The 13089-nt window shown below is 42.7% G+C and overlaps 1 protein-coding gene across 2 annotated transcripts in view; it reads right to left on the bottom strand.

Moving 5' to 3' along the window:
• Positions 1-1705: 1705 nt before the first annotated feature.
• Positions 1706-13089, bottom strand: part of CCDC190 (coiled-coil domain containing 190) — a 33820-nt gene continuing 22436 nt past the window's right edge. The window contains exons 1-4 of one of the 2 annotated variants that reach the window (XM_055587236.1): positions 10393-10529; positions 8408-8606; positions 3514-3640; positions 1706-3005 (exon numbers count right to left, since the gene is read on the bottom strand). In XM_055587236.1, coding sequence (XP_055443211.1) covers positions 2426-3005; positions 3514-3640; positions 8408-8603 — 903 coding nt within the window. In that variant the 5' untranslated portion in view covers positions 8604-8606; positions 10393-10529 and the 3' untranslated portion in view covers positions 1706-2425. Of the gene's footprint in view, positions 3006-3513; positions 3641-8407; positions 8607-10392; positions 10530-13089 lie in introns of those variants that run through there. The other variant, XM_055587235.1, reaches the window with a different exon arrangement.

Genomic DNA, 13089 nt, shown 5'->3' with positions numbered 1-13089 from the left:
AGATAGACTTCCTCATGGGGGAGTAAACGGAGAAGACATTATCTCTCCTCAATACATCTCTGAATAAATGAATGTATGTTAAAAAAAATGTCATGTTCCCTTAAAATGGAAGCATGAATTTTCTTTTTACCATTTCTTTCTAATTTTTATTGTTAAACATTGTAGTTTATAGGTTTGAGACGTATTTTGTAGCTGAAAATGAGGGCATAAGCCTTTGGGCGTTGTGTTTGTGCCCGCTTCTCTTTGAGAGAGAAGGACAGTACAGGAGAGCAGTATTCTGGTCTTTGTTTCTCATTCACATTCTGGTATAGAGATAGTCATTTTAGTTATTGTGAGCCTCAGTTTTTCTGTCTGTAAAATGGGAGAGATTATCTCATTGACTTCCTACTTGAGTTTTACAAAGATTTTTTTTTTACAAAGGTTTTACAAAGATTTAATGCAACGGTATATAGGTTGGGGTCTTTGAATGCCCCCTCATTTGGATTGTGACAACCCCCAAAGTATCTCTAGGCATTTTCAGATGTCTTTTGGGAGCACACCTATCACTAGGTGAGACCTCTGGAATGAATAATTGAATGACTTTAAGCTGATTGGGTGAGAGCCATCCTGGGTCTCTGAGTGGTTTGAAAGATTAAGGATTTACGCTATTCTGTAGAATTTAATGGGTCAGACAACAAGGTCCTCTGCAGCTGCTTTCCCTGTGGTTGTGTTGAGTTTTATCAATAAAAGTATTGTATCCTTCATACTGAAGAAGGAGAATACATTAGGCCAGTGAAATGATAAGAATAAAATCAATGTATGTAGAAGATTTGATGGCGCTAGTGGTAGAGTCCGCCTGCAATACAGGAGACACAGAAGGTGTGGGTTTGATCCCTGGGTCGGGAAAATCCCTTGGAAAAGGAAATGGCGACCCACTCCAGTATTCTTGACTGGGAAATCCCTGCAAGGAGGAGCCTGCAGGCCATAGGGTCACAAAGAGCTGGATACAACCGGAGCAAGTTAGCAGAAGATCTGTAAATGCACAATTTTGTTGCAATTCATGAAATCTAAATTGAAATAGAATGTAAAAAATTTTGGAGGTAGAGCTACCAGCAAATCTAGGTCCATCAGATATATGAAGATATACAAGCAGGGTAACAAGGAGGAACATGCAAAATGCTTATTTCTCAAGTTCATGAGACTGAGGTTTACTTGGAACAGGGGTAGTTAATCAAGTGGAGGAGAGGGCTGGGCTCTGGCTAAGTCCTTGCTGCCTTGGTAATGGCTGTCCTGAAGTTATGGTCAGCACAGAGAAAACAGCCTTTCAGAAGTGGAATAAATCATTTTGAGAACTCCACCCCTGCGGAGGGTGCTTGTAATGGAGATACACAAGGAGAAAGAACACAATAAAGGGCTTGGAAGTTTGCACAGGAGGTTCTCCACGTCTGGTGTTCCTAACCCTGTCAGCCTGGTCATGGCCAGTGTAAATAAATCAGGTATTCATCAGTCAATTCTGTTGCTCCTGTTCTGCCTTCCCCCATTGTTTAGGAAGAAAATGTTAGAGGGGGCACATTTCTTATAAATTGTTAATTATTTTTTTTTATTAGGATCTGAAAAGGTTGATAAGAGCAGGTTGAAAGTGGGAATGAGAAAACCAAAATGGAACTATTTGGAAATAAAAGAAGTAAGAAAAGGGCTTCAAAAAAGAACAGAACTGTGTGGGAGAGAAAGTTTTATTTATAGACTGTATTATGTACATATTTTCAACTGACCTCCTAGCCTTACCTTTACATGTGAAACTGAAACAAACAGAAGAGCTACACCATTTTGCCAGCAGGTGGCACTGTAAGAACCTCCTATAAGATTTGGGAGCATGGCATTGAAACAGGTATAATACCATATGTGAAACGAATCACCAGTCCAGGTTCGATGCAGGATACAGGATGCTTGGGGCTGGTGCACTGGGATGACCCAGAGGGATGGTACGGGGAGGGCGGTGGGAGGGGGGTTCAGGATGGGGAACATGTGTACACCCGTGGGGGATTCATGTTGATGTATGGCAAAAGCAATACAATATTGTAAAGTAATTAGCTGCCAATTAAAATAAATAAATTTATAATTAAAAAAAGAAAAGTGTGGCAAATGTAAGCAGGACCCTTAATATTTTACCTTTCAGGAAAAGTCTAGGCATCAATGTAGATTCATATTCTTGGTAACGTTAGCAATATGCGTATATTGCTTTAAATGGCTTCAGAAGATTCATCTCTCTGTTTTTCATCCTAGCATTGCTCATTTAGTGAAACATTATACTCCCATAAAAGGCAAAAAAGACTAAGGTTTAAAATAAAATCTATATCTATATATTTGTATTGTTTGCTTCAGTTGCTAAAGTAATTATGACACATGATACTATGTGGATATAGTGGACGATTAAAGATGAAGTAACTTAGATGGTCACCCTGTTCTCACACCCCTTTCCTGCCCTGGACTGTGAGGATTCCTTGTGCCCGAAGATCTCCGCAATGCTGAGCAATCTCTCAGACTCAGGGGGGATCCGGTGCCGGAGGTAGTGAGCTTTTCTGGCCTTTTCAAACAACTCCAAGTAGGTTGATGTTTGGGGCTTATCTCTGAAGTCTCCTCCACCTTCCACGGGATCCAGGGGCGTTTGTTTTGCAGGGGTGTGGTCTGGCCTTGCGCTGGCATCGTTTGATCTGGTCTCATCACTGTGCCCCGGTTCACTGCCACCAGCTGGGCCGGAACTGGGGCCTCCATCTACAGTGTGGGTGGAGACGTCTTGATTTTGACAGAGAAGAGAGATGCTCTCGTTGGAGCCTTTTCCTTTTGGTGGGTTTACGGACTCTTTCTCTTGGGCTTGCAGCTTCTCTTCTATGAAGTGGGAAGTTCTGTTATTTTGAGATAGTGCTTGCCGTTTGCTTTTCATGGGGTCCTTGGGACCAATGTGATGGAAAGGAGGCATCTGGGACTTGGTTTTGGATCTTCCTTGGGTCGTATTTGTTGTCAGTGCGCTGGGAGAGGAGATAAGAAAAAAGTTCTCTCAAAACTGATGAAGAGCTAATATTTAGCATTTTCAAATTTTTAGGCCCTGGCTCCTTTTTGTGTGATATTAACTGAGGTAATAACATGGGTGAACAGAGGATGAAGGGTGAGAATGGATGGCAACAATGTGGGGAAGTGACTTTTCTTTTTCTTGTAAACTTTTTATTTTTATATTGGAGATTGGAGTATAGCCCTTTAACAGTGTTGTGATGGCTTCAGGTGTGCAGCAAAGCCACGCAGCCATACATACACATGTGTCCATGCTCCCCCAGACTCCACTCCCTTCCAGCCTGCCACATAACACTGAGCAGAGTTCCCTGTGCTATACAGGAGGTCTTTGTTGGTTATTTATTTTAAATGCAGCATTTTTCTTAAGAAGGAAAGGGCAGCAGTTTCTCAGGGGGAGGATGATTTAAAGAGGTCAGTTGAAAGAAGGACTCAATGGCATATGCATTAGTTTAATAAGCATCATCTTACCTAGCTTTGTTAGCCTGCAGAGCTCTGTGCTTCTGCCCTCCCTGTGATGAAAGCGTGAGAACATCTTCTGGTCTCTTCTGACTTCTATTCCCAAAGTAAGAGCAGAGCTTTTTCTTGATGATATCTGCTTTGAGTTAATTAATAGGTGCTATGAGTTGAAATGTGGGTTTCCCATGTGGCGCTAGTGGTAAAGAACTTGCCTGCCAATGCAGGAGAGGTAAAAGACACAGATTTGATCCCTGGGTCAGGAAGATCTCCTGGAGAAGGGCATGGCAACCCACTCCAGTATTCCTGCCTGGAGAATCCCATGGACAGAGGAGCCTGGCTGGCTACAGTCCATAGGGTCGCAAAGAGTCGGGCATGACTGAAGCGACTTGGCACACACATACACAGGTTGAACTGTATCCTCCCCAAATGTCATGTGTAGAAGTCCTAATCCTCAGCACTTCAGAATGGAACCTTATTTGGAGACAGGGCCTTTACAGAGATAATTAAGATAAGGCCATTAGGGTGAGCTGTTGACCAGCATGACTGGTGTCCTTATAATATGGAGAAATTAGGATATAGACACAGGTTGAATGAAGGTGAAGGGGAGAGACACTGGGAGAAGGTGACCACAAAGAGAGAGGCCTGGAACAGAGCCTCCTTTTCCAGCCTCAGAAGGCACCACTCTGCCAGTACCTTAGTTTTGGACTGTAGACCTCCAGAACTCTGAGAACACATATCTGTTGTTTAAGCCACCTAGTTAATGGCAACTTGGTAGGGTAACCCTAAAAAACTAACACAGTAAGAGAAGAAGGAAAAGAATGCCCGGACCTGGTTCTCTGGGCAGAGAAACCATATATGAATACCACTGGATCACATTACCCAACAGGCTGATCTGGCATGAGGAAAGGAAACAGAAAAACCTAAGGCAGTTCTCCAGTGTTTACCTAGAATATGTTATAGAGGATTTAGAAACACTGAGGTCAGAGGTTTAAACTGGCTGCGACCATGGAGGTTTTGTCTGAATGTTTTACTTGGCAAGCATGATGTTCTCAAAACAAAATGACTGGGTGTGAGCTGTACACAAAGCTGGGGTCCTGCTGTTACATCCGCCTCGGCTGTGTGACCTCCTACCCACCTGAGCCAAGAGTTGCAACTGCTGGCCGTGAGTAAGTGGGGTTTTCTCTCTTTGAGTTAATGTTTCAGAATCTTGTAGTCATAGCTGCTGTAGAGGACCTGGTTTGTTTTCAAAACATCTCATGAGCTGGTCACTTGGAGTTGAAAGTCTTGCACTCGTTTGCTCTAAGGAAAGTGAGTTCCCTAAACCAACACTGGCGTTGGTAGGCACCAGGCAAAGGAAATGTGACCAGATAAAGGGCCTCTAATTTATATTAAACTCCTAATATTCTTTCATCTGATAACTTCTTGGTAAGGTAGTCAAGGCAAGAGGGGTCCTTTTGGGGTCCCTCTTCTTCTGTTGTCTTGAGTGTATGTGTCTACAGGTAGTGTGTGGCTCCATCTGGTTATCCAATTTAACAGGAATGTTTGGGTGCCTACTTTGTGCCAGAGAGTATATTCTTGACTCTGGTTTTCTTTATGCTGGACATGTAATTAATCATAAAGGTCTGACAATTCTGCATTCTAAATATCTCAAGATGCCAGCCCCCTTAAGATGCTATCTCACTTTCCAAATATCTTAATATACTCACTTTTTTTCCTATGTGACGAATGCCCTAGTTTAGGCCTTTAAACCCTGGTCTGAATTCTGGAATCCTTCTATCTGGTCTACCTTAAAGTTTGCTGCCAGAGTGATCCTTATCTCATTTGGACATGTAATCTCCCCATTTCCAAACCCCATAGGGTGAAATCTAAACTCTTCTGTAAGATCTGTGGAGCTATTCATGATTGCAGACCCTGCCTGCTCTGCTTTGCCTCTAGATATCACACCTGTCCCTTCTGGTCACCCCTTACACCCCTCCAGTACTGAGCGACTTGTAGCATGTTGTTCTCATGTATGTACATTTGTCCATCCTGTTCTCACCGTGTGTAGAAACATTCCATGTCTTCTCATGACAAACTGCCCGCCACCCCTCCTCCACTCATCTTCATCCTCTTACTCCTCTGAGATTCTGTTCATATCCTGCATCTTTTGGGACATCTTGCCTGAGCCCCTTTGATAGACATGGGAACCTTCCCATGCTTCGGTTCTACTTTGTAAACAACAAATTCAGCAATTAGTATTTTCTGATATAATTTTTTGTGAGCATAGTTACCTTCTAGTCCACATGTGAGCATCTTGAGGGCACAGACCATGCTTTTCATATTTGCATTCTTGCCTCTATTGGGGTTGCTGTAACAGTGTTTTGTAAAGTTTGGCCCATGAATCACCTGTCCCTGAGTAATCTGCCTTAGTGTCAACTCAGTTAAAAATGTGGACTTTGAGCCTGATTCCTAACCTACTGATGCAAATCTCTGTAGATGAGGACTGGGACTATGTATTTGAAGCAATCCACCACCTAGCATATAGTTGAAACTCAGTAACAAGGTCATTCAGAGAAGGCAATGGCACCTCACTTCAGTACTCTTGCTTGGAAAATCCCATGGATGGAGGAGCCTGGTAGGCTGCAGTCCATGGGGTCGCTAAGAGTCGGACACGACTGAGCGACTTCACTTTCACTTTTCACTTTCACGTATTGAAGAAGGAAATGGCAACCCACTCCAGTGTTCTTGCCTGGAGAATTCCAGGGACAGGGAAGCCTGGTGGGCTGCCATCTATGGGGTCGCACAGAGTTGGACACGACTGAAGCGACTTAGCAGCAGCAGCAGCAACAACAAGGTCATTAAATGAATCATGGGAATTTATTGTCTAATACAGTGCCTGATAAATACTGAGACTTAATTCATATTGCTTTCTTCCTTCTTCTCTAGTCTTACGCTCAAGGAGTCTGAGGCACAGAGAGGATGTGACTTTCTAAAGTACATAGAGACAGAGAGCCCCTGAATCAAAGCTTTCTGCCTTCTGCCCAGACTCTTTTCATACCCCTTGTCTGTCAGGCAAACTCTCTAGTCACCAAAGACAGCCACCTCTCTCAAACATGATCTTTGGAACACCACTTTGAGAATAAGTATCTGGTCTTCAATAACCTTTTTGAGAAATGAAGTGGGATTCGACCAAATGGTTTCTGAGATTCCTTTTCATCCTGTGAGCTCTCATCCTTAGTTTGGTTTAACCATTTATTACAGACAGGGAGGTTTAAACCAGAGGAGTTCACTCACTTGCTCAGTTACTCCTCTTTAAAACCCAAAGCTGGAGGTTAGAAATAAATCGTATGCTAGACCTCTGGATATTACTCTTGGCCCTTGTGTCCATATATCAGCTATGGAGATCTAAATGATTTTACATTGAATTGTGATACCTGACTTTCTTCTAGAACATGCTATATCATTTTCAGGGCTCCTGCCCCTGCCTTAAGTAAGAAGGGATTATGGTGTGAAGAGCTGAGATAGATCCATTCTATGCTGTATATTAAAATATGATTATTTTATTATGGGAAAAATAAAAAAAGTTTCTATAAATTGTATAACTATGGCAACTTTCAACAAAACTGTGGAAGAGTTTTAATCCTGTAACAATCTTTTACTGATTGACTGATAACAGCAAACAGTTACATGGCACTTATTTTGTATTTAGGTACTGTTTCAAATGCTCACTGTATCCTCAAATGACTCCATGAGGTAAGAAACATCAGTTACATTTTATGTTGGAGAAAACTGAGGCAGAGGCAGGTCCAGTAAGCTGCTCAAGGTCTCACTGCTGGTAAGTGAATGAGTCAGGATTTCAACCCTGACAGTGTGGGTCCAAAGTGTATTCTCAGCCACCACAGTTTAATGGACAAAGATACAATCACTGAGCAGCCAGTTTTATTTCCTTATTTTTTTACTGAATGGTGTAGACAGCTTTGGAAGGTCTGAGATTCTGGATACCATTGTGTAGCCCTTCCCTCTGTGAAGATCAGTAGCGTACTAACCAGAAATTGGTGTTTGAAGTTAGTAGCATTAATTTTGTTATAATTACTAAACTGTATAGTCTATGTTCATCGGATAGTCTTCTAAGTAATGTGTATATTTGGAAAGGATTATTCATTGGCAACAGAAGGTTTTATGGGAGGGAATTATTATAAAGAATGTGAACTCGCAGCTTCTGGGTAAAGACACCTCTTTGGGGAAATGACAGAAATACTTGCTCTTTGGCTTAAGAAGGCAATGAAATCATAGTACCAATATACAGCAATTGCTTTTGCAAAATTTTCTTATCTAAGCAAAATCTGCAAGCTCTAGTGTCAATACACTTTGGAATACAAGAAGGATAAGTTGAGAAATTCACTTTCTGCAGAAGAAAGGAAGACCTGACTCTCAGTCTGGTGTGTTGGAAATAGCCAAGTGCTCTCTGCTCAGCCATAGCAGAGGTCAGCCACTGTTACGCATGCTCTCTGGTTACTAATCCCGGGGAATTTTTTTGTTTTTACTTCCTTTTCATAAGATGACTTGCACATTCATAGTTACTCAGAGAATGTTTGCTGACCAGGCATAGAAAAGAAATGAAACCAAATCAACCCAGATATAAGAAAGTAGAACACTAAAGCTTTAAGTCAGAGAGAGCTCATTTGAAAGACTGGGAGCCTGAGAAGTGTTAGCTGAGGAAGGTTTGCATGCGCACTGCTCCAGGGAACTGTATCATTGAGGGAGAGAAAGGTGGGAAGCCTAAAATCCAAGTTGAGATCAAAAGTCCTCTTACTGAGTGTCCAGTCTCTGAAACGGCCCTCATCACCAAGTAGGGGGTATTACTCTGGCCTCAGCCAAGCGATGGCTAGCTGTCCTGCTCTGCCTCTCCCCATTCTGGAAGCCTTACCTTGCTGCAGCCTCTGCAGTTCTTTCTGGAGCTGTCTCTGCTCCCTGGTCAGTGACTTCACGTGGTACAGGCATATATCCTCTAGTCTTTGCAGTCTTTGGCTGAGTCTGGCTTCAGCCTGCTTTGCACTTTTCCTCTCCAGATCAAAGTGCTTATGCAGTGGTCCCCTGACCATATGCCTCTCCATTCTCTTCATGATCTAGAGGCAATAGAACAAGATTCTCTCAGGCGCTGTGTCAGACCTGATAAATCAAAATGGGGACCCTGATCCTGGCTTTTATCGGAAATCAGTGTTTGAATCCTGAGTATTTCTGAATACATAGCTGCCCAGTCAGATTAAGTTACACTGTTAGAAAACTTTTCCCTGTCAACTAAAAAATTATTCACAGCCTTAAAGTTGAGAGTTATGTTTTATTCAGTGGGAATTTTTAGAACTTCAAGCCTGGGAGGCAGCATTTCAAGTAACTCTGAGAAAACTGCTTCGAAGAGGAGGTGCTATATAACTATATATATATCCTAATATATCGCTAGGGTACATAGGAGTTTGCAACAAAGGGCAGGTAGTGGGAACGAAAGATGACTGTTAATAAAAGAAAACCAGATATCTCAAGCTAAAGAATTTAGCTCTTTTCTTTATATGGGAAGATTCAAGAGCCTAGACTCACTGAAATCATTCCTTTACTCTGCACCTCAGCTATCTGGGGCTAGTATCCTGTGTTTTCATGTTCTGAGTTTCCCCAGGGCTCACTGTGTGGAGTGACTGCAATCTGATAGCTACTGGATAGCAGATATTTTTTCCTTCCTGAGTTCCCTCAGGGTTAACCAGCTCACTAGTGCCGCTGACTGCAATTTCTGATAACTGTGGCAATCTTTGTTTACTGATATGGCAGATAATGTTTCATTTATCAGACCTACAGTAATGTGATTTTCTAGCGTGACATGGAAGTATCTAGGGCAAAGTCATTTCTCTGAGCCTCAGTCTCCTTGCCAATAAAAGAGTGATAGATAGGCTCTGTATACAACCCCAAATCAGGTTGCTATAAAGATCAAGTGAAAAGTACATGAATAAATTTTAGGGCAAAAATTAGAAAAACACCTTACAGATATAAGCCATTATTCACCCTATGAGATAAGTTCCTTCTACTGTTCTTTAAAGACTCCCCAAAAGCCTTCTCAGGGCCCTGGAGAGGATCTGGGGACTTAGGACAGAGCCATTCTGGAGCCCCTTCAATTCATTAATTTATGTACATGAGGGTCCATGCGGCCTGTAATCCCACCTTGTGCCAAGTGCTATGCTGAGGGCCGAGGGTAGTGGTGAATGAGACACAGTTCCTGCTTTCAAAGAACTTTCAGATTTACAACTCTGGAGTCTAATGTTGTTGTATAGCTGGTAAGTCATGTTCGACTCTGTGACACCACGGACTGGAACTTGCTAGGTTCGTCTGTCCATGGGATTCTCCAGGCAAGAATACTGGAGTGGGTTGCTGTTTCCTTATTTCAGGGGATCTTCCTGACTCAGGGATCAAACCTACATCTCTTGTGTCTCCTGCATTGGTAGGCAGATTCTTTACCACTGAGTCATTTGGAGTTAAATGGTACATGCCAAATGTGAACAATATTTCAAAAAGTGGGGAGAGTGGGATCTGTAGGTTACAAAACAGTACGGGCATCCAGAAAAAAGTAGTCTGGGTAGCTGAAAGGAGCTCATCTTCCTCCTCGGACTGTGCTGTGCTAAGAGGCAGGGACACATCTTTCCTCCTCTTTGCTTCCTTCTCAATATGCATCTCAGACTAGATGCACAATATGTGCCCAGGATACAAATAGATTACTCTTAATAAAGCTTTGTTGATAATAACAGAGGAAAAATCGTAGCATTACAAGGGAGGATAAGGTCAGGACACAGGAGAGAAATTTTTAAGACAGCTAGCTTTTAGTCTAAAATGTAGACTAAACTTTTATTAAAGAACATAGTGAGTAGCACTTACCTACAAATCCAAGGTTCTCACTGTGAGAATGCTGCCTGCTTCTTTTGCTATGCCCGGCTGAACTTTGAAAATGAGCTTGTTTTTCTTCAATAAATTTAGGAGCTTGGTGTTAGGGAGGTGGGGAGGTTAGAGGGAACTTTGGAGAGGGCTGTGAGGAGAATGTTGAACACACTTGAAAGCACTCTTCCATGCCACCTCCCTCATCAGGAATGCTAAGTCCCTGAATGTGGGCACCGATCCCAGAGCTTGAAATAGCTCCATGAGCTAAGGAAACCTGCCAGCCTCCAGCCCTCCCCTTGACGGGCCCACAGTACTCCTTCTCGGCTGTATCCATGGGAGCCAAGAATGAAACCTAGGAGTGTCTTACTGTATTCTCAGAATCTCTCTCTCTCCCCACAGCCTTCCACTCTTTTCCTTCTTCTTTGGCCATATTATTCCCCACCTCCCTCACAGTGTCCAGTCCTTACTTCTTGGAAACCAGATCAGGTTCTAAAAGAAGGCACTCTGTTTTTTTTTTTTTTTTTCCTTGTCAGATTGTACACATTTTGTGCAGGAGAATAATTTGTTTATTTTGTATTAGCACATTCTGTACTGACTTTCTCCAGCCTTCTAACCATGTATGTTCTTCAGTGCTTATTTAAGGTTTTCAGAGTTGTCACAACGGACAAGCAAACTGAAACTTAAACCAACTTTTGTTATCATAGATTGGACTCTGTGATAGAAGGCCAGCTGAACTATTGATTGTGGAACAAGATATTAAGTGGGATTCTCACTGTTGCCTTAAGGCTTCGTCTGAAAACGAGAGGCATTAATGTGCCACAGTCTAAAGAGAACTGCCAACACTGGGACCTATTAATTCCCCCAGAGCTTACTGAGAGGCAGCTAAACAGACCCTATTACCCACAGTCATCACCTAGCAAACAAGCTATTACAAGGAGATTACTGGCAAAATGGAGAGGGAAATCTATTATTCTCTCTGTAGGAGGTAATGCCTTTCCCATTTCTTCCCATGAGGTAATTCTCTCACCTCCAGAATTTAAATGAATGGAATGGGGTTCCAGAAGATGTCATGCCTACACTTCATGGCAAATAGATGGGGAAACAGTGGAAATAGTGACAGATTTTATTTTGGGGGGCTTCAAAATCACTGCAGATCGTAACTGCAGCCATGAAGTTAAAAGACGCTTGCTCCTTGGAAGAGAAGTTATGACCTACCTAGACAGCTTATTAAAAAGCAGAGACATTACTTTGCCAACAAAGGTCTGTCTAATCAAAGCTATGGTTTTTCCAGTAGTAATGTATGGATGTGAGAGTTGAACTATAAAGAAAGCTGAGTGCCGGAGAATTGATGCTTTTGAACTGTGGTGTTGGAGAAGACTCTTGAGAGTCCCTTGGACTGCAAGGAGATCCAACCAGTCCATCCTAAGGGAGATCAGTCCTGAATATTCATTGGAAGGACCGATGCTAAAGCTGAAACTCCAATACTTTGGCCACCTGAAGTGAAGAACTGACTCAGTTGAAAAGACCCTGATGCTGGGAAAGATTGAAGGCATGAGAAGGGGACAACAGAGGATGAGATGGCTGGATGGCATCATTGACTCAATGGACATGAGTTTGAGTAAACTCCAGGAGTTGGTGCTGGACAGGGAGGCCTGATGTGCTGCAGACCATGGGGTTGCAAAAAGTTGGACATGTTTGAGCGACTGAACTGAACTGAACACAAGAAGAGACAGACACCTCCTTCCCCAGCTGGAGACTTGGTGAATTGCAGAACCACACATCAGCCCCCACCCCAACCATCTGTTGCCACCAGAGCTGATAGTGAGGGATTCTTAGAAAACCTTGGTTACTTCATGTCATCTTGAGAGAAAGAGCTGAGAAGGGAAGGCATGCAGAAATAATTCAAGAACGAACATTATTGTGTGAGCCTGCGAAAGGAATGGTAGCCAAACTCATCCTAGTTCCTGATGGCCCTTCGAGTGTGTCAAAGAGGACTTTAGCATTTCCTTGCTTCATGTGAAGGAGCACAGAGGTTATATAGGGAGCAGAAACCATGGCACTGCCCTTGGAAGACTCTAGGTCAGATAAGGTAGTCCTTTACTCAGAGCAGGCATAGAACCACAGGCAGGGCAAGGGAGAGTAGTGACAGAAGGAATCTGTTTAAAGGTGATTTTTCACTCATAAAAATATCAGTAAATAAAGATGTCATGGTCATCAGTGATTGCAGCTCTCCAGTGTGGACTAGTGAGCTCTTCGGGCTCTTGGAAAGGAGAAAAATAGCTGCAATCTCACAACCATCAGACTGCAGCCAGTCCCTACAGTGAGCCTCAAGGGAGCTCAGGATGTGAAAGAACACAGGATCCTGGCCCAGGAGCACTGAGAAGGAATGATTTCAGTGAGCCCAGACTCTTGCATCTTCCAATACATAGGAAAGTGCTAAATTCCTTAACTTGGGATATCATTAACAATAATCTTTTGATGTTCAGACCACCTGCCCTTTGTTATAAAACATCTGTGTAACCTTGTTCTTCCCCTTGCCTCCTCAGAGCAGATCTCTCAGGCTCACTTGAGATGCTGTCTCCTGGGTTTGAAGTCCTAAAAATTCTCATTGAATAAAACATAACTGTCAACTTTTAGGTTGTGAATATTTTTTAAGTTGACAAAAGCAACATATCTTAAGAGCGGAGCACAGCAGGA

This window comes from Bubalus kerabau, chromosome 6 (assembly GCF_029407905.1).
Source record: "Bubalus kerabau isolate K-KA32 ecotype Philippines breed swamp buffalo chromosome 6, PCC_UOA_SB_1v2, whole genome shotgun sequence".
NCBI classification, from domain to species: domain Eukaryota; kingdom Metazoa; phylum Chordata; class Mammalia; order Artiodactyla; family Bovidae; genus Bubalus; species Bubalus kerabau.
This window is presented reverse-complemented; position numbering and strand designations above follow the sequence as displayed.